At 41.2% G+C, this 27,601-nt stretch overlaps 2 protein-coding genes across 6 annotated transcripts in view; one reads left to right on the forward strand and one right to left on the reverse strand.

Annotated features, from left to right (window-relative positions):
* The window catches only part of LOC143024665 (G kinase-anchoring protein 1-like), a 48,986-nt gene extending 26,110 nt beyond the window's left edge, over positions 1 to 22,876 (reverse strand). The window contains exons 1-5 of the mRNA XM_076183635.1: positions 22,637 to 22,876; positions 7,595 to 7,810; positions 4,494 to 4,691; positions 2,053 to 2,214; positions 1,833 to 1,973 (exon numbers count right to left, since the gene is read on the reverse strand). Coding sequence (XP_076039750.1) covers positions 1,833 to 1,973; positions 2,053 to 2,214; positions 4,494 to 4,691; positions 7,595 to 7,810; positions 22,637 to 22,801 — 882 coding nt within the window. The 5' untranslated portion in view covers positions 22,802 to 22,876. The remainder of the gene's footprint in view (positions 1 to 1,832; positions 1,974 to 2,052; positions 2,215 to 4,493; positions 4,692 to 7,594; positions 7,811 to 22,636) is intronic.
* A 589-nt stretch (positions 22,877 to 23,465) lies between these two features.
* Positions 23,466 to 27,601, forward strand: part of Kap-alpha3 (karyopherin alpha3) — a 66,089-nt gene continuing 61,953 nt past the window's right edge. For 2 of the 5 annotated variants that reach the window (XM_076183636.1, XM_076183637.1), the window contains exon 1: positions 23,466 to 23,641. In XM_076183636.1, coding sequence (XP_076039751.1) covers positions 23,570 to 23,641 — 72 coding nt within the window. In that variant the 5' untranslated portion in view covers positions 23,466 to 23,569. Of the gene's footprint in view, positions 23,642 to 24,037; positions 24,068 to 27,601 lie in introns of those variants that run through there. The other 3 variants (XM_076183641.1, XM_076183640.1, XM_076183639.1) reach the window with 3 other exon arrangements.

Here is a 27,601-nt window from a genome sequence, read left to right on the forward strand (position 1 = left end):
CTGGCTGGTGAGGTTATTTGATGTTTGCTGGAGAGAGGGTAGAGTGCCGGAGGACTGGAGGAGTGCCTGTATAGTTCCACTTTACAAGGGAAAAGGGGGACAAGTGTGAATGTAGTAGTTTCAGAGGGATTAGCTTTATAAGTGTAGTTGGGAAGGCTTATGGGAGGATCTTGATTGAGAGGATTAGGAGAGGAACAGAGGGAGTAATTGGTGAGGAACAGTGTGGATTTAGGACGGGTAGAGGTTGTGTAGATCAGATTTTTGTGGTAAGACAGATATGTGAGAAAGCTATAGGAAAGGGGAAGGATGTCTTTTGGGCCTTTATAGACCTGGAAAAGGCTTACGACAGGGTAGACAGAAAGGCACTGTGGGAGGTTTTGCGGATATACGGGATAGGAGGAAAGCTTCTAGGAACTGTCAAGAGTTTTTATTAGAGTAGTAGAGCTTGTGTCAGGATTAGAAATGGAGAGAGTGAGTGGTTCAAGGTAAAGGTGGGACTTTGTCAAGGATGTGTTATGTAACCCTAGCTGTTCAACTTATACATGGATGGGGTAGTGCGAGAGGTAAATGCAAGGGTAGTGGGTCAGGGATTGAAGATGGTTAAAGAAAATGGAGGAAAGTGGGAGGTGAACCATCTATTGTTTGCGGATGACACTGCACTTGTGGCAGGATCGGAGGAGGAATTGAAGAAATTGGTGACAGAGTTTGGGAGAGTTTGTGATAGAAGAAAGCTGAAGATAAATGTGGGTAAAAGTAAGGTGATGAGATGTACAAGGGGTGAAAGTGGCAGTAGACTGGAAGTGAGCATTAAGGGAGAGCGACTGGAGGAAGTGGATAGTTTTAGATACTTGGGTGCAAATGTGGCAGGAAAAGGTGGAGTAAAGGTGGAGGTAGAATGTAGATTGAGAGAAACAAGTAAATGCCTTGGTGGATTAAAAAGTGTAATGAGGAATAGACATTTGGGAATGGATGCTAAGAGGAGACTATATGAAGGAGTGATTGTGCCAACAGCACTGTATGGGGCAGAAACATGGAACATAAGAGAGGAAGAGAGAAGGAGTTTGAATGTGTTTGAGATGAGGTGTCTGAGAAGTATGATGGGGGTTACTAGGCTGGATAGTGTGAGAAATGAGGAGGTGAGGAGGAGAACAGGGGTGGAAAGGGGGTTGGGAGATAGGGTTGATGAAAGAGTATTAGGATGGTTTGGACACATGGAAAGAATGAGTGAAGAAAGACTAATAAAAGAGGTATGGAAGGCAGATGTGGAGGGAGTGAACACGAGGGGACGTCCTAGGATGAGGTGGATGGATGGGGTGAAGGGGGCTTTGGGGAAGAGGGGAATGTCTGTTGAGGAAGGACGGGAGAGGACAGAAGACAGGGGTGAATGGAGAATGGTTGTATATGGATGATGTTGTGATGCATGAGGTGGAATGGGCGGGGGGATGGGGGGTGAGGTAGTATGTGTGAGCAAATTTTGATGGAGCCTGGAGGGATTTCTCCCCGTCTTCTCCTTTATGCATGGGGGGACGGAGAGGGGGGTCGCCGGTTTAATGAAGCGGCCTTGCCGTGGATGTGCTGTGTCTTGCAACACTGGTTCTGACCCAGGGCAGAGGACAAGATGCAGGGATGACCCGTCATCCAGGAGGTGCTAAGATGAGAGGGAGGGTGGAGGGGTGTGGAGTGTATTCAGGGATGGAATGGGTGGGAATGATTTTATACCTTTTCCTTTTTGGCTACCTCCCTTGTAAGGGGGAAAAAGCCTTGGTATATGTATGTATGTATGTAATAACACAGTAAAAAGTGTTATTCCAAGTAAACAAGTTCAGTCTTACCTCACACAATTTCTTGTTGCGTGTCTTAACAGTCAGGAGTTCATCTTTCAAGGCCTTCACTTCTAAACGTAAAGCCTGAATTTCAAAGTCTCTCTTTTCAATTTCAGCTTCATACTGTGATGCTCGTACTTCACTACTGAACTGAAAACATGAGAACCATATGAAAGACCTGAAAACATCTTTACAATTTCAATCATTCAGGGTATCTTGATTTAATTACCTGGCTAGCAGTTGCCTGGTAGTTTTCATGCCGAGACTCTTTATCTAATGTTTTCTTTGTAACGTCATCAAGGTCATCAAAGAAGGACGCATCATCTTCAGCTGGCTGTGGTGAGGTCTGTGACTGTTGCTCCGGAACAACTGGGGCCTTCATTCCTGACAACTGGAAAGCAAATTAGAATTTTGTAAATTTGCTCCTGATCCAGTTAGTGAACAATTAGTTATGTTCAATTTATTTTAATGGTGGATTCACATATAAATGACGGTGGATTTTGGTGAGGTGTGCAAGTAGGTTGATGAGTTTTGACAAGAGGTTCTGTGCATACAAACCACAGTGGAGAAGGATTAGTCTTGTAGATATCAAGGTGCTTATGTAACTTCAGGTAGATGCAGGACTAAGATGAGAGGGAAACAAGGGTGGCAGGTGGGAGTGGGTGAGTGCCTTTGACTTAGCTTTCTCTTTTTGATAGTGGAAGCTTTACTTTCTTCCACACATCTTTATTCTTTTCACTATACATTGTCTTTGCTTGTGCTCCAATTCCCCTGCCAATCTTAACATTTTTCTCAGTTCCATAACTGTTACTCTTGATAACCTGGTTTCATTGCACTATTTACCCTATTAACTTCATGAGCTAACTTTGTCCACTGCATCAATCTTCCTCTTCATGCCTTCCAAAGAGAGAAATAGAAAGAGCAGCTTCCTACACTGTCTATGTTCCACATTTGTACTGCAGTGCTGAGGTTGTTATATTCTCAAACATCCTCACTTTACTTCACCATGATTTATTCTTTCTATTTCTTACTTAACAAAACTCCTGCAGTTACTGATGCATATTATTTAGTCCTCATACTCCACCCAGCTCATTGCTGCTGTATCTACCTATCCATCTATCTATATACCAAGGGAGTGAAAGGAGTGAAGATGTTCCTCACCCATGTACAAGTAAAATCATCTCATCTTATAACCTCATGGAAGAAGGATCAGAAGCAATGCAGTTATTTCTGCTCAATAATTAATAATGGGAGGGAGGGATGAAAGGGATGAGTGGAGGTAGAGGTAAATTGTAGATTGATATTAGCAAGTAAATTCCTTAGGGAATTAAAAAGTGTCATGAGAACTAGGCATCTGGGAATGGATGCAAAGAGGAGATTGTATGAAGGGGCGATTGTGTTGACAACTTTGTATAGGGCAGAGACATGGAATCTAAGAGAGGCAGAGAAGAAAAGTTTGAATGTGTTTGAGATGAAATATCTGAGAAGAATGGTAGGGGTTATTAGGCTGGATAGAGTGAGAAACAAGGAGGTGAGAAGGAGAGCTGGAGTGGAAAAGGAGATGACAGGGTGGGCTGATGAAAGAGTATTGGGATGGTTTGGACATATGGAAAGAAGGAGTGAAGAAAGATTAGTAAAAGAGGTGTGGAAGGCAGAGGGAGTGAACTTGAAGGTACGACCAAGGACGAGATGGATGGCTAGGGTGAATGGGGCATTCAGAAAGAGGGGAATGTCTGTTGATCAAGGAAGGGAGAAGGCAAGAGACAGGGATGAGTGGAGAGTGCCTGTGTATTGATGATACTGTTATGCAAGGAAGGAAGGGGAGGGGGATGTGGGCTAGGGGTGCTTATGTGTGAATAATATTTTGATGCAACCCAAAGGTGACCTCTCCCCGTCTTCTCTTTTTCTGCATGAGGAGGAGGAGTGGAGGAGTTGCTGATTAAGTGAAGCAGCTTTGCTGTGGATGTACTGTGTCTTGCTACATTAGTACTGACCCAAGGCAGTGGAGAGGATACAGGGATGACCCACCATCCATGAGAAGCTAAGATGAGAGGGAGGAAAGGGTGGTGGAGGGGAGTGGAATGGGTGGGGGTAGGTACACGACTTTGACTTGGCTATCTCCTTTATTAGGGGGAAAAAGCTCTTGGTATATAGAGAGATATATTGCTTCTGACCCAGGGCAGTGGGCAGAATACAGAGATGACTTGTCATCCATGAGGAGCTAAGATGAGAAGGAGGAAGGGGTGATGGATGGGAGTGGAACGGATGGGAGTAGGTACCTGGCTTTGACTTGACTACCTCCCTTGTAATGGGGAAAATGATCTTGGTATATAGACTACAGAGGGGACTATGGATCCTCCACTCTGTATTTTCTCCAATGAAAAGTCACATACATGCACTTGCACACACCAAAGCCCTCTCATTCTTGCAAGGGGATAGCCGAGTCAATGTACATACCCTCATCATAAGCAAATAAAACCAAATCACTCACCCCTCTTATCTTAGCACCTTGGATCTACAGGTGCTTCTTCATACAGATACCCCAAAGTATAAGATAGTTTTTTTTCTAACATGATAAATTTCTATACAAGTGTAAACAGTGTAGGTAGATATGTATGAAAAATACATATACAAATTATCAAGAAAAAATGAATGTATGTTTATACTTGCCTGTTCAAGAGGCAAGTTATTAAACTGATCCAGGCTTAGAGTGAGAGGTTTCTCCTTCTTCTTCTTTACTTTTCCTCCCTTTGATTCATCTACTTGTTCTTTCTTCATCTGTGCATAAAAATCTTTCTTCTCTTCATAATCTAGTTTTGAGAGCATCAGTGCTTCTCTTAAACTCTTTTCATTCTCATCACGAATAAACTGAAAAAAAAAATAATGATCATGCATACAAAATGAGAACATACTGACACATCATAGAATTAAAAAAAGGGAAAAAAATGTGAAGGTGTGAGAGAAGATAGAAGAGAGTTACAGTTAACAGGAACATGATTGTGATGATGAGAAGTGAAGGAAAATTTGTAAAATATCTAGAAATGGTGACAGCATGTGGACACACTTTATTTCATATGCAACATATTTTCCTTCAGTCCTGCTCATTCAGGGTTACCATACTTGATGACACATAAGATCCTTGAGCATATAAGAACCTTCCCCTCTTTCACCAAGAAGCATTAAAAAAAATTTTACTTTCTTCATATTTAGGAAAATACCAAATACACAAAATGGTACCATCTTATGATTATGGTTGAAATTTTTTGTTGTGGAATGGTGAATAATAATTCAGTAAATAGCTGTTTTCTACTCCCCACAAGCTCTACGAGTATTACATACATACATATACCAAGGCTTTTTCCCACTTACAAGGGAGGTAGCCAAAAAGGAAAAGGCATAAAATCATTCCCACCCATTCCATCCCTGAATACACTCCACACCCCTCCACCCTCCCTCTCATCTTAGCACCTCCTGGATGACGGGTCATCCCTGTATCTTGTCCACTGCCCTGGGTCAGAAGCAGTGTCGCAAGACACAGCACATCCACAGCAAGGCCGCTTCATTAAACCGGCGACCCCCCCCTCTCCATCCCCTCGAGCTGCGTCAAATTTTGCTCACACATACTACCTCACCCACCATCCCCCCGCCCATTCCACCTCATGCATCACATCATCCACATACAACCATTCTCCATTCACCCATCTTCTGTCCTCTCCTGTCCTTCCTCAACAGATATTCCCCTCTTCTTCCATACGGTGACGCCTACGTAGGCCGCATGAGGAGCAAGTGGGTACTCGATGATGCCGACGTCGGCATCTTGATTATATTTATTGTAGTTGTACCTACATAACCTCCGGAGTGAAGAGGTTAACCACTTCACTCTGGGGCACATCGCACATCTGGCAGCATTAGCTGTGCGATGTTGCGTCATTATAATCGCATTATAAAAAATAAAGTCAGTGCTCAATCGTTCGTTCTCTTTCACCTGTGAATTTTGATAACCATAGAAAATATGATGAAGCCAGTTTAGAGAGAATGGAGGTTACGTAGGTACGACTACAATAAATATAATCAAGACGCCGACGTCGGCATCATCACGTACCCACTTGCTCCTCATGACGCCTACGTAGGCGTCACCGTATGGAAGTGGTTAACACCCTTACATATGAACTTAACATACTGAATCCTCCAAAACTACTACATTTATATCTATCCTCACTGGAACTATATATGTACTCCTACAGTGCACTGGAACACTTCCCTCCCTTTGGCACACATTAAACAATCTTCCTTGCCAATCCACTAAAACTACTCCCTCCATCAGACACCCATCTAACCCTTACCATCTTTCAGCTCTCTTAATGCTCTTTATATCTCCTCTTTTCCTGTACCCATATCATTCTCTTCTCCCTTCATTGTCTTTTTACTGGCACCTCCCATTACTACAATCAAATCCTCCCAATCCCCTGAGGGATGATACAGCCTCTGTACCTCACCATGGTGGCTTGTTCCAGCTTGGTAAGGTTGTATTGTACGGTGAGAAGTGCTTGTGAAGTTTTGGGTACGTTGGGATAACTATGGTGAATGAAGTCTGAAATCGGTGTAATCAGCTTGATCATACTGATTAGGTGCTAGCACATATATGTGACACTGGACTACCTCACCTCTGATGTCTGCTGTTCCAAAGAGGGGTTGGAAAGCCATGAAAGTGCTTTTGCACTTACCAGGGATCAAACCTGGACGTTCCACGTTCCAAGGCAGGAACATTACCCACTGCTCCAAGTGGACTTATACCTATCCTCTACATTCAACAAATCCCTAAAACACTCAAACTATCTTCTCTCTCTATTGCCTTCACTTCCATTAGCATTTGCCCATCAGCAGACTTTACCTTCTCCTCCCTACCTGACATAACCCCTCTCACTCTTTTCACTTCCTTTTTTATTTCTTCAAAATTCTCCAAATACCTACACTGCTTTACCCCTGCTCTATTCTTAGTATCCCTTACCTTACGTTATGTTTCCATCTTCTTTCTTCTGTACTTATTACATGTTCCCCTAATTCTATTTTGCAACCAACCTTCACGTACTCACTTCTTGCAAGCCACCATTGCCCTCACCTCTTCATTCCACCATTTAATTCTTCTCCAGTCCCCTCCCATCTTCCTCATCCCACACACATCTTTGAACACTTTAGCACTTCCCATTGAGACATACCCATTCTTCCAGTACTGTTTCCCTTTTATTCTTAACTATCTCCCATACTTTTCTCAGCTTTCTCTGGTATTCTTTTTTTAATATACATACAGAAATATCACAACTAACACCGCTGAAAACCTCAGGGAAAATAAGATGAAGTCCAAATGTTATCTATGTTGACATCTTCAGGAAATACAGATATCTTACAAAAGAGAAAGGGAAAGGAACTTCAGGAGAGAGTAACCTCTTTCAAACTGAGTCCAAATAAAAACCCAAGGATCCCAGATTATCCAAAGTTTCCTGATTTTCAAATTGCAGAGATCCTCGGATGGCACCAGATCACTGCTCAGATAATGGTCTTCTAGAGTTTCTTTCCTTCTCTTTTGTTCTTCCTATTGGTTGTCTTTTCAATATATATTTTTTCTGTGATGTCAATACATACCAAAATGTTTGGACTATGTCTTATTTTCCCCACTGGTTTTTATCATATTCAAGACTCACATTTTTGCAAGTAATTCAGAAGACAGAGAGAGAGAGAGAGAGAGAACTTTTACATATAAATACTAATCAAACCTCTTCATCCCTCTTCTTCCAGTCGTCATCTACTGAGCCATTGACTGGAGGTGGTGAAACTGTTCCTTCTTTAGAATCTTTGTTGGCCTCAATAGTTGGTGGTGAAGTGGCTGTGGCTGTGGCTGTGGCTGTGGCCGTGGCCGTGGCCGGAGTGGGCATGGTGCTCTTCTTCTTAGGTTTGCTCGGCTTTCCTACTCCAAATGCCATGGCCTGGAGCTGTAAAAAAAAAAAAAAAGAAAAAAAAAAAAAATGGTAATTCAAACTTACTTTTTCTAAAGCAGTAATAAAATAATTTTACTGTGATCTATCTTTTTGTCACTTATCAGTCTAATAGCATAATAGAAACCCAAAGAAGCTGAATTTGTGTATGTGTATGAAAACAGTAATCATCAAGAAATAAGATTTAATATTATTTGGGAAAAAATAAAAAGTACAAATAACGTTCAAGTACCAGACTTCAGGAAAGCAAACTTTGACAATATAAAAACCTATTTGAAATTGAATACGAAAAACAATCCGGACGTTTCAAACATTCTTGATTCTCGTTGCGGGGCTGATAATCAGAAGTGGGTCAAGGAGGATACGCGTACCTTGGGTCAGGTCTGGGTCAAAGAGAGAAATACGCATACCTTAGATCAGGTCTGGGTCAAAGAGAGTGATGCGCGTGCCTTGGGTCAGGTCGATTCGGGGCGACGGCCCAAAAATCAGGTCAGTACTTTGGATGAGATGTATAGCAATCTGGCAGATCTAATTATTAATGCACAAAACACATTTATCCCCCTAAAGTCAATACGAAAAAATAGTAATACTCCCAAATGGATGACGGACAGATTGAAACATGAGATCGGAATTAAAAGAGGACTTTACGTAAAAATAAAAAACGGGGAATCACACCTTAGATCAAGATATAACGAAATGGCAAAGCTGGTTAAAAGGAATACACGTTCAGCGAAACGTAATTATGAAATCAAGGTTGCCAGTCAAGCAAAATCCAACCCAAAGGGTTTCTTTCACCTCTATAGAACAAAAAATAAAGAAAGAATAGGACCAATTAAAAACGATGAAAATGTCATGATAGAATCGGAAGAAAAAATGAGTGAGGAGTTTAACAATTATTTTCTATCGGTGTTTACTAATGAGAGGTTAGATAAAGTACCTGACTGCGATCCGATTTTCAGAGGGGATGAAGAAAATAGCCTAACTAATATCAGCATTAGTAAAGAAGAAGTTATCAAGCAGATTGACAGACTTAAAGCTACAAAATCTCCGGGTCCGGACGAAATTTTTCCAAGAATGCTTAAAGAGTGTAAATTTGAAATCTGCGACCAGTTAACTGAAATATTCAATAAATCGGTAGACACTGGTTCTGTTCCAACTGCTTGGAGGCAGGCAAACGTTGTTCCTGTTTTTAAGAAGGGAGATAGATCGACCATATGCAACTACAGGCCAATCAGTTTGACATCGGTTATAGGAAAAATGCTTGAATCAATAATAGTAAATAGACTCAGAGAACACATTGAAGGGCATAATTTAATTCGTGATTCACAGCATGGTTTCTCCAAAGGTAAGTCATGCGTGACTAATCTTCTATCCTTTTACTCAGACAACAATAAAAATTACGATGTTATTTACCTTGACTTTAGCAAAGCGTTCGACAAAGTGCCACACCAGAGACTACTAAATAAAATCAAAGCCCATGGCATAGGAGGAAAAGTGTTAGAATGGATTAGAGCTTGGATTAGTAACAGAAAACAGCGGGTCACCATAAATGGAATAAAATCTAGGTGGGGCAATGTTACTAGCGGGGTCCCCCAGGGCTCGGTTTTGGGTCCCTTATTGTTCATTATGTATATAAACGACTTAGACGATGGGTTAAATAGTGATGTTAGTAAGTTTGCGGACGACACTAAAATAGGATGCCTAATTAGGTCAGGAGAAGACGCCCAGATTCTGCAGGATGATCTTAATAAACTGTTAACATGGTCGGTGAAATGGCAAATGAACTTCAATATCTCTAAGTGTAGCGTGTTAAACGTAGGGCTACACAACCCCGAAAATAGATACAACTTAGATGACACGTTTTTAGAAAAATCTGAGTGCGAGAGGGACTTGGGAGTTCTGGTGAGTCCGGACCTTAAAACCAGGAAGCAGTGCATTAGCGCCAGAAATAAAGCAAACAGAGCATTAGGCTTCATTGCTAGGACGGTAACAAATAGAAGTGCAGAGGTAATTATTAAACTCTATCTAGCGATAGTTAGACCCATCCTTGACTATGCGGTACAGTTTTGGTCTCCGTCCTACAAAATGGACATAAATTCACTAGAATCAGTACAGAGAAGAATGACCAAAATGATACAAGGACTCGGAAATTTGCCTTACGAAGAGAGGCTTAGGCACCTAAACTTACACTCTCTGGAAAGACGCAGAGTGCGGGGTGATCTAATAGAAGTGTTCAAGTGGATCAAAGGCTATAACAAGGGTGATGCAAACAAGGTCATCATAATAAAACAACAGGGCAGGACTCGCAGTAATGGGTATAAACTGGACAAATTTAGATTTAAGAAGGAAATAGGCAAGAATTGGTTTACAAATAGGGTGGTCGATGAATGGAATAAACTTAGTAACCACGTAGTAAGCACTGAAACTATCAGTTGTTTTAAAAAATGATTAGACGACTTTATGGATGGGGACGACAGGTGGTGATGGATACGGAGCTGCCTAGTGTAGGCCTTGTGGTCTTTTGCAGTCTCCTTTATTTCTTATGTTCTTATGTTCTTATATGAATGTAGGGAATGCAGAAATAAGGTACCTGTACAAGTTCACTCCTCCCTCTATTTACGAACTAGTTACGTTCTTGAAAACCGTTCGTATATCGAATATACTTAAATCGAGCACTTTTTTCCCATATAAACCCATTATATTATGCGAGATAGGTTCTTACAAACAAATTTCATAATGTCACTTGAAATAATGCTAATAATCCATGATTAACCGAGACCGAGTGAGTAGACCGAGCAGTACACGGCGTTGTTTTGAAAACAATAACAAATGTATGTATCTATTTTCACTTTTATTTTTTTTACCTGGACATATGGCAGTTATTTTTTTAATATTTATGATGTAAAAATTATTTTCTTTTTAATATTTATGATTTAAAAATACAGTAATTTTTTTCAACAGCATTCTATTCGTTATGGCGAATTTTTAGTTCGTATTTCAATTTTTTTGTTCGTAATAGTGAAAATTCGTATATGGAGCGTTCTTAAATCGAGGGAGGAGTGTAATACAAACCTGGGTGTGCTAGTGCAATTTTTACTTGTCTTGGGAGTAATTTCCATGTTCAGTTAATTTGGGGGAATTTTGTAAAGTACAGTATTTGGTGGTGGATAGAAGGGGGTTGATAGAGCATTAGTGGACCATGTATTGGTATCCAGGAAAAGTGTAGGAAGAGTTCTGGATGTCCATGTTCTCAGGGGAGAGAGTGGGGTAATATCAGATAATTTTTTGGAAGGTAAGGTGAAAGTGGAGGATAGACGGAGAAAGAGGAAAAGGGCAGAAGGTAGAGAGGTGTTTAGAGCAAACGTTGAAATGAGAAGAAATAGGAGCAGGAATACAATGAGAAGCTGCAAAAAGTGTGGGAGGTGGTGAAGGATAGAGTAGAAGTAGGAGTGGAAGAGGAATGGGGGGGGTTTCAAGGAGGAAGTGACAAGGCATTCAAAGGTGGTATGTAGAACAAAGATGATGAAGTGAAGAAGGTAGTAGAGGAGAGAAGCGAGTATTCAGGGACTGGTTGCAAAGTAGGACTAGAGAAAATTTGAGAGGTATAATAAAAAAGAAGAGAAGCAAAACAATAGGTGGCAAAAAGGAGAGATGTAAAATGGGGGAAGAGTATGGCAGAACATATTGAAAGTAATAAAAAGATGTTTCGGAACGAAATTAAGAGAAGAAGGGGAGACCAGTCAAGTAGAGTAGAAAAGGTAATATGTGCAGATGAAGAGATCTTAATGGAAGAGGAAGCTGTAAGGAAAAGATGGGTGGAGTATTTTAAAGAGCTGTTGAAGGTAGAGTATGATAGGGGGGAATCGGTGGTAGCAGTGGGAGGCACTAAGAAAATGACTGTAACAGGAGAGGAAAATGGAAAAATAAGAAAAGATGAGGTGCAAGTATATCTGAAAACTATGAGACCAGGTAAGGCACTTGGGTTAGATGGGTATCATGTGAACTGTCTGAAGAAGGGAGGTACTGTAATAATGGACTGGCTAGTGAGGTTGTTTAATGTGTGTCTAAGGGAGGGTAGAGTGCCAGAGGATTGGAGGAGTGACTGTAAAGTTCCACTTTACAAGGGAAAAAGGGACAAATGTGAGTGTAGTAATTTCAGAGGGATCAGTTTGTTGAATGTAATTGGGAAGGCTTATGTAAGGGTATTAATTGGGAGGATTAGGAGAGGAACAGGAGTAATTGGTGAGGAACAGTGTGGGTTTAGGAAAGGTGGTTGTTGTTTTTTTGGGCCTTTATGGATTTGGAAAAGGTTTATGACAGGATAGACAGGAAGGCACTGTGGAAGGTTTTGCAGACATATGGGATTGGGGGAAAGCTGTTAACTTCTTCAATAAGTCAAATATTCGCACACACAAGGTTGCCTCATGTACGATGATGCATGATAATATGTAATTTTCGCAGGAAAATTAATTTTTCCCTGATACAAACCTGAGGTACTCCTTACAATAGGATACTTCACGTAGCGTTAAGATTCCTACCACTAAACTGTGTGTTTTTAAAATCCTCACTCTGTGGGTCTGGGCAATGCTTATCCTCAGTAAGGGGCCCTATTGGGGCAAGGGGGCCCTTCCCCTCCACCACAAGTCTCACACACTATGCTCCATTCTCTGAGCCAGGTATGAAATTAATCACAAGGTTTGTCAGGCAAGGGAGAAGAAACTTGTAGAGGGGTGGTTGAGGAGGGCCATTAGAGGTAAGGAGTACCTCAGGTTTGTATCAGGGAAAAATTATTTTTCCTGCAAAAATTACATTAGTTCCGAAGAATACAAACTCTTCGGTATTCCTTACAATAGGAGACTCAGACTTAGGAGGGAAGGAAGTTGTTATCTAGCCTGGAAAACCTCCGTAAAGAAATTTTAGTGTGCTAAGACTTACGTTGACCAGACCCCTATACATTCCCCTAAACTTTGAAAGGCACCCATTTCTGTTCCTAGGAGTGGAGACAGACAGGTTATATTCACTTTTGTACCACTGAAGGGCTTGAATTGATTCCCTTGGAATACTTGAGAGCCCTCGGGTGAGGTAAGGGAATGTAGGAGTATGAGAAGGACTTTGGAAAGTTATCACCGTGATTGCTGAGCCAGAACCTGGATGAGTTGTCAGGCTCGGCTGTGTGCTATTGGGGAGGGGTATGTCATTTCAGGACTTCTTGGGCGGCCACTATGGGGCCCAAGGAGAAGTTCCCTAAAGATTCCAACATTACTTCTTTGAGGTAAAAGGAAGTGAACGTATTCTGGCTCTTCCATATACCTGCTTGAAGAACCTGGTTGATTGACAGATTCTTTCTGAAGGCTAGGGAGGTCCCTACTGCCCTCAGTTCATGGGCTTTCGCGTTAGGGCAATCTGTGTGGTTCATTTCATAGGCTCTGCGGATGACTGCCTTGATCCAGTAAGAAATTGAATTCTTAGGGATGGGCTTCGGCTTATCTTTAGTAGAGAAGAACAACCTCTTTAATTCTGGTCTAAGATGTTCAGTTCTCTTGAGGTAGGTCCAGATGGCTCGTACCGGGCATAGGACTATTTCCGTTTGTTCTCCCCCTACAAATTCGTCTAAGGAAGGAACACTAAAGGACCAGAATCTAGGGTCGGGCTTGGCAGGATCTTGGTTTTTGGCAATGAAAGTGAAGGAGACCTCTTTCCATCCTTTTGAATGGGCGACTCTATAAGAGATGGCGTGTAACTCCCCTACTCTCTTGGAAGATGCTAGGGCTAGAAGAAAAACTGTCTTCAAGGTGAGGTCCTTCAGATGTGCATCTCGGAGGGGTTCGTAAGGGGGACCCCTCAGAGAGTTCAGGACTAATGCCACATCCCACGGAGGAGAACTGATTTCCCTGGGGGGGCACGATCTTTTGAAGTGCCTGAAGAGCATGGAAATTTCCGGTGAAAGGGCTAGGTCCATTCCCTTCAGAGAAAACACCTGATTTAGAGCTGCCCTATAGCCTTGCACTGCCAAGAGGGAGATCTTCTTGGACTTCCTGGAGAAGTGGAAGAAAGAGGCGATCTCAGGAACGGTGGCTTGATCTGGGACTATTTTCCTGGAGTGGCACCATTCTGCAAAGGCATTCCATTTCCCTTGATAAAGATTAGCTGAGGAAGAGCGAATAGGAGTGGACATGTCTTCCGCCACCTCTCTGGGAAAACCCTTCTTTAGGAGGATCCGGACCATAGTCTGAACGCGTGAAGATTGAATGCTAAAGGGTTCTTGTGCCAAGCCCCGTTGATAGATTGATGTAGAAGATCTGGTCTTCCCTGAAGGGCCAGGGGCTCTTCTACTGCTAGATCGGGGGCATCTGGAAACCATGGGGCTTCTGGACACCAAGGAGCGATCAAGGTCATCCGAAGGTTGGGTGCATTTCTTGCTCTCTGGAGCACCTTCTGGGGAAAGGGAAACGGTGGGAAAGCGTAGGTGTCTAGGTTGTTCCAACTTTGCAGAAGAGCGTCCTCTCCTGCTGCCAGAGGATCCAGGAGAGGGCTGAAATATATTGGGAGTTGGTGATTCCATCTCGTGGCGAAAAGGTCCACTAGAGGGGAGCCCCATTTGTTGAGGATGAAGTTCGCTACTTCTTGATGGAGGGACCATTCTGTGCTGATTATCTGACTCCTGCTGAGGTGGTCCGCCCAGACATTCTTCTTCCCTGGGATGTAGCGAGCTTTGAGCGACACTTGGAGATTCTTGGCTAGATTGAGGATGTCCATAGGCAGAAGGCATAGGTCCTGGGAGACTGTGCCCCCTTGCTTGTTCAGGTAGGCTACTACCGAGGAATTGTCCAACATATGCCCACTACTTTCTCCAAGACTTGATCCTTGAAGTGACGGAGAGCCAGGAGTACTGCTTTCAACTCTAGCTAGTTGATATGGGCTGTCTGCTCAACTGTGGACCAGGAACAGCTGACGTGATCGTTGTTGAGGTGGGCTCCCCAGCCCTCCTTGGAGGCATCGGAGAACAGGAGGACTTCGGGGGGAGATGGGCCGAGGGGAATCCCCACGAGCAGGTTGAACGGATCCTTCCACCAGAGAAGAGAATTCTTGACTTCTTCGGTGAGGGTGATGTGTTGTAGGGGTTCTCCCTCTTGCAGGGACCACTGAGACTTGAGGAGCCACTATAGTGGTCACATTCTTTGTCTGCTCCTGGGGATTAATCTCTCTATGGAGGCCATATGGCCCAGGAGGATTTGGCACTGTTTCGCCGTCAGGAACCCAGTCGATAGTGCTTGTGCGACAAGAGAAGTGAGATTCTGGTGCGACAAGAGAAATGAGATTCTGGATCCTCTTTTCTCCTGGGAAGGACTTTATTAGGGATGAGTCCAGGACCATACCTAGGTACGTGACTCTGTTTCGGCAAGAAATCTGACTTCTTCGGGTTTACTACAGTGCCCAATTTTCAGACGAAGGTTAGGACCATTCTCAGGTGTTCTTGGCATAGCTGGGCGGAATGGGCAAGGATCAGCCAATCGTCCAGGTAACGGAGTAGGCGAATTCCCTTGGGGTGGGACCATGCTGAAACGAGTTTGAACACTCTGGTGAAGACTTGGGGTGCTGTGGAAAGTCCGAAGCAGAGGCAGGTGAACTGGAAGGTGTTGCCCTTGTGGACGATTCTGAGGAATTTCCTGGAGGAGGGATGCACTGGTACTTGGAAATAGGTATCTTGGAGTTCCAGTGACACCATGAAGTCCCCTTCCCTGATAGATGCCCTTACGGACTCTGGGGTGTCCATTCGGAACTTCGTCAGGGAAAGGAACTTGTTGAGTGGAGACAAATCGATGACTGGTCTCCACCCCCCTGTTGTCTTTTCTACTAAGAATAGTCTTGAGTAGAACCCTGGGTCCAGAGTCGAGACTTCTTCTATAGCTCCTTTCTGGGGCAGAACGGAGATTTCCTCCGCTAGGGCCCGCCCACAATCCAAGTCCGGATGGTAGCTGCTGACTTGGATGGGATAGGGGGAGAGGTTTGGGAAAGAATGAAAAGGAAGACGATAGCCTGTCTTGATGACTTGTAGGGTCCAGTCTTCTGCCCTGGCCTCTTCCAATGCCCTCCAGTAGAGAGAGAGGCAACCCACTATCTTCTGCGGACGAGCAGGCGAATTCCTAGAATTTTCTGTGTGTGTGGGGGGGGGGGGGGTCCGGAGCCTCTATGATGTTTGCACTTAGGTTGTCTATTCGGAAAGGGGCGGAGCTTCTCTGTCTGCATTTTCGACTTGGAGTGGAGGGGTGGCCTTTCTTCTTTCTTAGAGTGATGAAAGGGCTGTCTCTGTGTCTGAGAGGGCCTAGGGGCTGATGGGGGGGTGGACCTTAGCCTCGAGGTAGGAACGGCTACTATCTTGATGGCTCTGTTATGCATCAGTTGGTTTTTCCTTGTGATTGCTGAATCCACCATTTCCGGGGGAATCAGCATGTGGGTTAGAAGGGGGGCCTTCTTCAATGGAACATAAATTTCTCTGAGGAGGGGGTCACTGGGGTCCCCTAGGATGGTGTCTCTCCTGCGTGACTCAATGTTGGCCCAAGACGTTGAGAGGCAGGCCGCTTGATGCTTCAGAGCCTGGAGGTTGCATTCCTCCTGGGGTTGCAGCTTGGGTAAAAACTCCCTTGCTGAAGCCAAGACGCGTTCCAACCAGGAGTTCACCATGAGGGACAGAGCCAGGCACTGAACGAGGTCCCTGGATTCTCTGCCGGAAAGGATTACGTTTCTTCTGAGTAGTGAATCCACATCTGCTTTGACAAGCTCTGGTAACCTAACCGGGATCAAGGCTTCTTTGAGGTTTGTCCCTGGTGGGGTGTAGAAGCATTTTTGATTTTCCACTGGAACAGAGAGCCAACGCGCTTTCTCGGTTGTCCTTTTTTGTGAGGGCGTCGGAGGCCTGGCTCATGGCTCTGACAGTCTGTGTACTCCATGGGAGTTAGATTGGAGGGTAGCTGGAGTCTGCTCGGTCAGCGAGAAACCCCGCATCTTCATCATCGTCACTGATCGGTTGTGGGGGGTTCCGATCAACTGGAACATGTTCTAGGGGGGCTCTTTTGGATGTTGAATCCTTTCGAACTTCCGAGTTCAACAGGAACTTTTCTTGAGTTGCCCAGATGAATTCACGTTGTTCATCCATCATCAGATTGAGAGAAGCAAGTAAATGCCTTGGGGGATTAAAGTGTCACTGGAAATAGGCATCTGGAAATGGATGCAAAGTGGAAATCGTATGAAGGGGTGATTGTATCAACAGCTTTGTATGGGGCAGAGAAGAAAAGTTTGAATGTGTTTGAGATGAAATGTCTGAGAAGTATGGTAGGGGTTACTAGGTTGGATAGAGTGAGAGATGAGGAGGTGAGGAGGAGGGTGGGAATGGAATAGGAGATGACAGATAGGGTTGATGAAAGAATGCTGGGATTATTTGGACACATGAAAAGAATGAGTGAAAAAAGATTAGTAAAAGAGATGCGGAGGCAGAGGCAGAGGGCATTTGAGGGGACAACTGAGGATGAGATGGATGGGGTGAAAGGGGTGCTGAGTAAGGGAGATGGCAGGAGATAGGGATGGGTGGAGTGGCTGTGTATGGATGATATTGTTATGCAAGGAAGGGAAGAAGAGTGGGGGTAGGGGATGCTTATGTGTGAATGATATTTTAAAGTGATCCAAAGGTGATTTCTCCCCATCTTTTTTTCTGCATGAGGGGACGGAGCAGGGGGTCACCTATTAAGTGAAGGGGCCTTGCTGTGGACATACTGTGTTTTGTTACATTACTACTGACCCAGGGCAGTAGGCAGGTTACAGGGATAACCATCATCCATGAGGAGCTACGACAAGAGGGAGGAAATGATGGAGGGAAGTGGAATGGGTGGGAGTAGCATGTGCCTTTCATTTGGTTACCTCTCTTATATGGGGGAAAATATCTTGGTATATCAAGAGATTGATAGTATTTGGTTGCCTATATTGTAATACTTATCTTGTGACCCAAGTGTGTATGTATTTTTGTATGGAAGTAGTGAATGGTACAAGAGCAGATTATTGTAAATGTACGAGCTGGAGAAGGTAGGGGATAAGGTGAATGGAGAATGGTTGTGTATGGATGATATTTTGATGTAACCCAAAGGGATTTCTCCCAGTCTTCTCTAATTTCTGCATGTGGATGTGGAGCTGGGAGTCACCATGCAAGTGAAGCAGCCCTGCTGTGGATGTCTGCATCTTGCTGCATGGCTTCTGACCCAAGCAGTGCATAAGAGACTTCATTCATGAGGAGCTAAAATGATGGATAGGAGTGGGGGCATGCCAACTTGATTACCTCCCTTATAAGGGTGATGAAGCCTTTTGTATATAGATAGATGAGCAGAATTCTGCTGATGTTGATTTTATGTTGCATGTAAGATGCATTTGTAGGATATGATGTGAATTAATGGGAGGATTCAAGAACTTAAATAAAGTTGTGTGTTCATCATTCCCATGTGTTACTCTGAGAAGGATTTTGTTTTCTGAGTGTAGATGTCCTATTGGTACTGTTTTAATGTAGCTAGTTATTATTCCACTAAATTTAAAAGGGCCATGGCTAGTATGTGATTAATGCATGTCTATGCATTACCGTCCACAATCCCGAGATGCTTTGGAAAATCCCCATTCTATCATTGAAAAAATAATAATAAATAAATAAAATAAATAAATAAATAAATAAAAAATGAAAATAAAATAATAATAATAATATTAAGTAAATAAATAAAATATAATAAATTAAATAGTAAATTAATAAGTAAAGGTAAATAGATAAATGAATAAACAAGTGAATAAATAAACATAAATACTTATTGTTCTGAAGAAGAAAGAGACCTAAAAAGCTTTTCCTGTAAGTAATTTGCACCCCAAACCACCATTGTGAAAAACCCTTGGATTGTGCCCTCGACATGATATACGAGACCCCTTAGGGGAACTGGAGTAAAGGTGACCAGTTAACCTTTCCCCTTGAGTGGGGTCAATTTCAACAAAGACTGCTCTAGACTACCACAGACTAAGCAAGTCCTTGAAGGAAGATCACCAAATTCAATACTCCAACGACAACCCCAGAAGCCCCATAGAGAACTCTCGCACAACTGAAAACAACAACACTAGAATGCCTTTGCTTAGGGCACCAGCTGGCATCCCCAGACAACAATACTAAGTGACTTATGGTCCCACCCTAGGGCCATGGGTCTTCTGCAAGAGATACCGGGGCAATGGATTGACTGATTACATTTTAACCACTTCAGTACGAGTAAAATTCTTGCACTCAGCGTTGGCTGCCATAAGTATGATTCATCATGCTACTTGCTTTGTAAAATATAAAATAAAGTCATTGCTGTAGTACTCATTCTCTTTTACTCTGAGTAATAATAAACGCAGAAAACATAATCAAACTAGTTCACAGAATCTGGGGGTAACTCATGTTCAACTACATATATATATATATATATATATATATATATATATATAATCAAGATGCTGATGCTGGCATCCTTGTGTACCTACTCACACCTCATGATGCCTATGTAGGCATCATTGTACTGAAGTGGTTGATTTTGGTTCTAAACCTTTTATAGTGCCTGTAACCCTTGAGATCTCCAAAATTATCTTTATACTCCCTTATACAATTAATAATACATACATATACCAAGGGCTTTTTCCCACCTTGCTAGAGAGGTAGTCAGAGGCATAAATCCACTCTCACCCATTTCATCCCCACATACCCTGCTCTCATTCACCATCCCTTCTTCCTTCTTTTCTTGGCCCCTCTTGGATGACTGGTCATCCCTGCATCTCGCTCACTGCCCTGGGTCAGAAGCAATGCAGCAAGACACAGCACATCCACAACATGGCCACTTTATTTAAGTGGTGGTCCTCTCTCCATCCCCTCATGCAGAAAAAGAGAAGACAGGGAGAAATCCCTTCAGGAAGTGTCAAAATATCATTCACGCATATTCCCTCACCCCCCACCCACTCCCTTGCATGCATCACAGCAACATCCATATTTTCAGAAAAAAAAAGTGACCCAAGTTCAGTGATAAATCCAGCCAAGACAGAAGTTATTTAACTACTGAAAAAAGTATATACAATATGAAAATTATGCATTTGACAATCCCTTTATATATATATATATATATATATATATATATATATATATATATATATATATATATATATGGCTATCTCATATCCCCAGGCTTAAAAATTCACATCCTCTGGTGGAACAGTTACTCCATGTTGTTCTTGTTGTTGTTGTCGTTCCCTAGACTGTCTGTCCGAGCAGTCCCGTCTCCCCAAGGAAGGCCACAGCCGAAACTGGGTTTTCCCACAAATCCTTTATAGAGTGTATGTTGTGTTGTTTGCGTGCATGATTGTGTATAATGCAGTCTTCCATTATGTGTTGTATGGTATGGGGTGAAGTGTTACATCCTGGGCAGCTGTTCACAACACGGTCGTCCAGCCTCTTCTGGTAGCTTAGAAGTGCTGGGTGGTGACCGCATCGCAGTCTGGCCAAGTGGACTCTGTCCTTACGTGGGAGAGAGGATTCAGAAGGGTGGATATCAGGGGGTCTGGCATGTAGCAGTGTGTTGTCTTTCAGTGTGTTAATGGAGCGGTGAGTGATATATTCCCCTTGCTGACTCACAACACGGTTTTAGGCCACTACACTCCACAAACACTCTTCTGACAAACCTCACACAAAGAATTTTAGCTACTCCATGTTATGAACCACTGTTCTGATTGGATTACTTTGACTACTTATGGAATACCAGAGATGAATAAACTTGCTGAGTAGTAACAAGAGTAAATAAAATAAAACAAAAAATAAAACTGGCATGCTATAGCCCCTCTGCCACCAAAAGAATGTAGTGAAGATGAATAAAACATCTATGTGAAAATCATAATAAAAGGAAAAAGGGTCATTCTAAAAATCAGCGACCCCAGAGTGCCCATAACCAGAGCTGGGCATGTTACTACTGGACACGTAGTGTGTTACCAAAAAATCTGGCAATGCATTTCTATCAATGCAATACAGATTTTAATTTCCTTAGAGCAGTCAGCGCCACTGTATTTGTGTATATGTATATACATAGATTATTCGGTAACACTACCTGTCCGGCAGTAACTTGCTACATGTCCATTGGTAATGCACCCAGCTCTGCCAATAACCCATCCCACATATTAGCTTCCAAAGAGTAGCAACCCTAGAAACAATAAATATAAATTGCCCAAACAGTGACTATTATTTAATAAGGATAATCTGATATAATATAATTAACCCTAACCTGAGCTTAAGATCAGCTAATTCAAATATTAGTTTATAAGAAAAATACATACATACATACATATACCAAGGCTTTTTCCCCCTTCCAAGGGAGGTAGCCAAAAAGGGAAAGGCATAAAAACACTCCCACCCATTTCATCCCTAAATATACTCCACACCCCTCCCACCCTCCCTCTCATCTGAGCACCTCCTGGATGACGGGTCATCCCTGCACCCTGCCCACCGCCCTGGGTCAGAAGCAGTGTCGCAAGAAAAATAAATAAAATAGATAAAAAATAATAATAATAAAAAACTCTCAGATATTTTAGGGACATGAAGTCCAGAAAAAGATCCACTTCATGTAGCAGAGGTATAGAAAAAAAAAAAAAAAATGCTGACAGTTCCTATGAAACAAAAAATTCAGAAATTGTGCTGTTATTATCTACATATCTATCTATATCCCAAAAGGCTTCTTCCCCCCAAAAGGGAGGTACTGGTAACCATCTACAAAGTATATTTTGGATCAATTGTAGAATCCCCCCCCCCCCTACACACACACTGATCGATAAAGATCTGAAGTCCTCCATTGTTGCTCTACACCATCACTCAGGTCATGGTAACATTTTTTTGTTACTCAACTTATGGTTTGGGAGCATTAATGGTTAGGTTACATTACTATCACCACCATTAAATTAAGTATTAATGATTAATACTCCCAAACCATAAATTGAGTAATAAAAAAATGTTACCAAGACATGAGTGACGGGAGAGCATTTCAGATATTTGTCGACCAGTGTGTGCATGTGGAGGAGGGAATTCTACAACTGGTCCTACTTAATAAAAGCAGTTCCAAGATATGGCAGCTAGACAACTTTTTCTATTGCAGCATCTAAAATACAAAGATAGAAACTTGATACATCATGTAATCACACAGAAGTGATAAGAGTAGATATGATAGTCATTTGAAAACTTTAGTGGTTTACATGATTTAAATGTGAGAAAAATTTTTGCTCAAGACAAATAAAATTATGGGATGTCACTAAAGAAACATTAGGCTACATGTTGATAATATTGAATTTGTTGTTTTCTCTATAATCTTATTTTTCATTTGTACCTTCTGGAACACTTTTAATATTGTGTCTAGGTATATTTTTGTCTTTTTATTGCCATTACCATATGTCATATGTTGTTATCTAGGGGCAGCTTAAGGGGGCATTAATGGCTTCTAACTCCTTGAAAATGATCAATTCACTACAAGAAAGACATCATGCATCACCCTGTGGTTTTCATTTTTTCAGTTTATGTAGGGTGCAAACTGGAAACGTTACATGCTGTTGCTTTATGCAAACTTTGAAGCCAATGATGTCAGTCTGTACAAAAAATATCATTATGCCTGAGAACTACCATTATCTAATGTCACAAAACAGTAAACCAAAACCCTATAGAATACATTTCCATAATTAACAAACAGTACATTTCTCGAGGAATAACGTTATACCATAATGATAATGTTCAATAACACTTCAGCTTACATCCTTAGCTTTAGATTTGGCATCATTCTTTTTCTTCTTGTTATTGTTGTTTTTTGACTGATTCCTTTTTCCATTATCATCATTCCTGGGTTTCTCCTGTTTCTTTTTTCCCATCCGTTGATCTAAATCAACATCAATCTCCAGGAGTGCAAATCGTGAGGTCATCTTGAGATCGAGTGACAACACCAACTCTAACCTAAACAGCTGATACTCGGTCAAACTTAAACGATGTGGGAGGATACCTAAGAACCATTACAAGGACGGAGAAATCTATTATCATAATATTTTGAGCAAAAATATCATCTGATCGATGTTTAATTCAACATATTTTATTATGAAGTGGATAAAGGGAAAATATTTGTAATACATGTAATCCATTGTGATTGTAAAACGCCCATACAAGTGGCTGTAAAAGTATGTTATTAAAAAAATAATCAATTATATTCTGCAATATATTAATATCTACATTTTAGGATATAATCATAATAATGACTTAAAGTAGCTAATAATCTAAGTCTTGAAGGACCCAAATATTTTACGATCGGGTATTTTCTGAAAATGTCATAAGGGTATGTATTAATTATCTATTTTTTTTATAAGATGGAAAAAATATTAAACTTTAAGATGCTTACTTTAAAGGCCTGTAACACAATACGCCTTTTTATATTCTTGATATGTGACTGAGTCATGGTAGGGATGATATGGGTCATAATTAATACCTACTCATGAAATGTGAATAATGTTAATATGTATAAGAAATTACGATAAGGAGGAATAAAGTCATTTTAGTCCCTGAAAATTGTGGAGATCTTGCTACTGCTTCAACTATTCTCGTTATGACCACTCAGCTGTGACGTCACGCGGTGTCGGCCACAGGAGGCACTGCAGAGGAATTCTTCCTGTCTAACTATAAGCTTTATATTTTCGTATATAATGGATAAGCCACCAACAGACCAGTCTAAGAATCGTATGGGGGTGTTTAAAAACAAGGGGAAGGATCAAGATGTAAGTAGAGAAACATTTCGAGTGTTGTGTACGAAAGTAGGATGGTTGAGTGAACATACATGTAGCCTTGTGTGGATTAGCTGCTTATGAATGTTATGCTCCCTGTTTCTTCTTGCAGTTCAGTTCTTCGACGTGATACTCAATGTCACATTAATAGTTGCTTAACTTAATTCTTTATAAATACTGAAGGACTAGAGTGACAAATTCACATCGAATAGGTTAATGTAAAGGGTGTTTTTCTATAGATCAATTGGAATGTACTACTTCGGGTTTCTAGATAGTATTTTTGTTGATACCGTATCGTGACAAGAAAGTAGCTATTTATACATTTTGTTATATCCTTCCGTCATACAGAATGTTGCCTTGGATTGGTGTAAATTGTGCAGATAACTGGCCACGAGTTTGCAATTCATGGCAAGAAGTGCTGTAAGGCCTTGGCATTATTTGTGAATAGGTTTCATGACATTTATGCCCCAGAATAATGATCAAGGAAAGCTTAACATTTCTTGATCAGAATGAGTTGGTTTTAAGTCATCTATTTAATGGGATAATCTTAGATACTAATCACAATCAATGGAAGTATGTGGAAACATAGTTGCATTTAGGGTAAGGTAAAAGTTCAATGTAAAATAAACTTTTATTAGTGAAAGTAGGCATTGAGGTTCTCAATAAATATTTTTGACAGATTTGATGGGTGATAAATGATATGAGGAAATATCTATAGACCTTTAATGATCATAGTTTTTGCGTTGCTTAAATTGCTATATAAAGAAGATAAAATATTGTGACATTTCATTAGTGCTTACAGTTTTTGTGGGCATAACAAGGTTTTCTACGATGAAATCCTTTGTTGTATTCAGTGCAACCATTTGCTAGATATTTTTATACTTTTTTTTGTCTTCTGTATTCTTATTATAGATAGTATGTTGACACATTGAGAATGAATGATCTTATGATAGGTTATTGTGATTTAGGTTTTGGTAGAAAATAGTTATATTCGAGAAAATTTGATATTAAGAATCTGAATTTTTAGACCTTTTTCATGTATTATTAGGAAGTACCATAATAAAACAAGTGACACTATTTGCATGACAGTATCTTATCATTTATTTCTATACACACGCCATAGCTTGTGTAAAGATAGATGGTATAAGGTTTTTTACAGTCAAATATAGACATACTGGTAATCAGGTAGAGTATATTCTGTAGTCAGCTCTTATTTGAATTATTTATGCAGTTACAGTTCTTTAGACAGAATTGTATCTAAAATTGTCTCCAAATGCCGTATTAGAAGATTGGCCCATAATGCAATGGGCTTAACGTAAAAAGTTCATCATTTTGCTCGACCTCTTGGCCATATAATGCAGTATTAATGATGTAATGGTAATTATTGCATTGAGTCTCACAGACTAGAAATGTACAGCCCTGCTGCAGTTGGCAATGGTTCTGAAACCCTCTCATGGAGGAAAGAGAATTGTTGTCTATACAGGAATACCTCATTATACAACCAAGTTGTGTTCCCAGCTGACAGGTCGCAATGCGAAAATTTGTATATTGAGGTGGGTTTTACATGTAAATAGGGGGTTGTATTCATGGACCCTGTCAACCCCCTCCTCAATTTTGCCTCCTGGGGCTTTCATATACACCCAACATTTGTTTTACCTACTTTATAGCACTCGGTTGTATAGTGAGGTATTCCTGTATTTCACTATAGAGTAGTGTATGGGGTACAGCAGTAGGAGGACAGGACCAGTTGCTGGTTGTCACTGGAGGATGTACTCTTAGTTGGTATGAATCTTGTGGTCTTGGACCAAGTGTCAGCCCCTTGGGGTTGTCTCTTCAAGTGGAGATAAGAATGTTAAGTTTTGGAGACTGACAGCAAGGAGATGATTCTTGCTGATATCTTTCAAGTACCTAATTGTTGGTCCCAGTGTAGTATTATAATCACATATTAATCATTATTTGTATATGTTTGGTATTGACATATACAATATGAGCATTTTGAGTTTTATAGGCCTAATTATATCCAACGTGGCAAACACAAGATGTTGAAACTGGAGGCAAATTTTGTGTTTCTTGGCTTTCTGCAAACGAGCATACTGTGAGGAGTGAAAATAGCAAAAGTAGTGTAGGAAGCAGATGGAGTGAACTTGAAAGTAATACCAAGAATGATATGAATAGAGGGGGTAAAGTGGGCCATTGATGCTTGAATGTGTGGAGTATGTTAGGATAAATGATAGAAAGAATGGAGGGAGTGTGTGAATAGATAACAGGATGATGCAGTCAAAATGCTCATATCTGCTCTCTAAAAATGTTTGAGTCGTTGTTGTACCTTAAACTGTCTGGCTAAGTAGTCCCATCTCCTGCAAACCCCTAAGGGTGTATGTTGTGTTGTTGATGTCCATGATTGTGCACAATGCAGCCTTCCATCATGTGTTGGATAGTATGAGGTGAAGTGTTACCTCTATGATGTGGCTAACCAGAATCTTCTGGTGACTTGGAGATTTTTGATTGGATGAGGAAGGTGTTGTCATGTAATGAAGCAATGGAGTGTAAACCAGGTGTGGTTGTTGGGCCCTATTGTGGAAGTGCTTTGCTGGTTACATTGCCCTTGACCTGAGCAGTGTGGCAGTGTTCAGGGATGACCCTTCATCCATGAAGTGCTGGAATGAGAGGGTCAATAGATGGGTTTTGTGTATAAAATGGGTGTGTGTTACCGCTTGGCCACCCCCATTATAAGGAAAAAGGGGCCTATAGTGTATGTATTTTACTGGTGAATGTAAAGAAACAAAGCTGTTCTACAGGACTGTCAACTGTTAATATATAGGGAAGTAATCTATAATCTAATAGTGAATTATAAAGTTTGTGATGAAGCATCAACTTGAATGAAAACAAGTTTTCAATCTTTTTACTAAAGAAAATTATTTCTTGGAGATGACAGACATGAATGGTGATACGAGTTAAGTGATATCAAATGGTATATGATGGAAGACCACATGAGCCTTGGTAGGACTAATGTTAATGTTGATGGTTATCACATGGGGACAAGGCTGTACAGATGCTCCACAGAAAAAGATTTAGGGGTAGTGATAGGTAGTATAGTATATCATTCAGACTATATTTATGAAAAAAATTAATGAGGGTAATAAAATAGTAGGCATAATATGAAGAACCTTTGTAAACGTTCAGTACATTATTTGTTACACTTATCAGATCGCATATGACAACTAGGCCTGGTGCCCTCACCTAGGGAAGGATATTGATGCACTGGAAAATGTTCAATATTGTACCTGAAGTAAAAGATCTCTTATGAGGAACAATGTAAGAAAAAATTTACCAATGCTGACTTACCTTAGATCTCATGGCTTATAAGATAATTAGTCATTTATATGAGAGCCATTGTGCCAAGAGGGGTTTTCATATTGGGGCAGGATGCAGTAACAGGAGGCGATTCTATGAAGATTTTGAAATCCAGGTCAAAGTTGAACTTTAAGAGTAGTAAATAGATGAAATGATTTACTTGGATGGGCTATGAGCTCAGACACAATTCAGAAATTTGAATCAAATTTAGACAAACATTAGAAGATCCAAGATCTAGTTTATAACTATAGAGCCCAAACAACATCTATTTCACGTGGACAATGGCAGTCCAGCTCAGATGATTTAGAGATACACTATCATGTTGTTGGATGTGAGAAAAGCTTGTAGAACCTAAAATTGGGTACTTCAGGAATGTAAGGAACTACTGTTAGACAAAAACCATAACCAAATTGTGTATGTAGTAGAGGAAGAAGAAACTTCACAAGGGACCAAAGATGAATGGTTGCTTGTGGTGGTCGTGCAAGATAGGCAGCAAAGCTGTCCATTTTCAAAACCTCCATCAGGTGCAACCTTGAGGGACTGATATCAGTCTTCAGACTGACCCTAGGATTGATCTGTCAACTTAAACTATATTTCTTA

The sequence above is a fragment of the Oratosquilla oratoria genome, chromosome 4, assembly GCF_046742065.1.
Source record: "Oratosquilla oratoria isolate Oo_2021 chromosome 4, ASM4674206v1, whole genome shotgun sequence".
NCBI classification, from domain to species: domain Eukaryota; kingdom Metazoa; phylum Arthropoda; class Malacostraca; order Stomatopoda; family Squillidae; genus Oratosquilla; species Oratosquilla oratoria.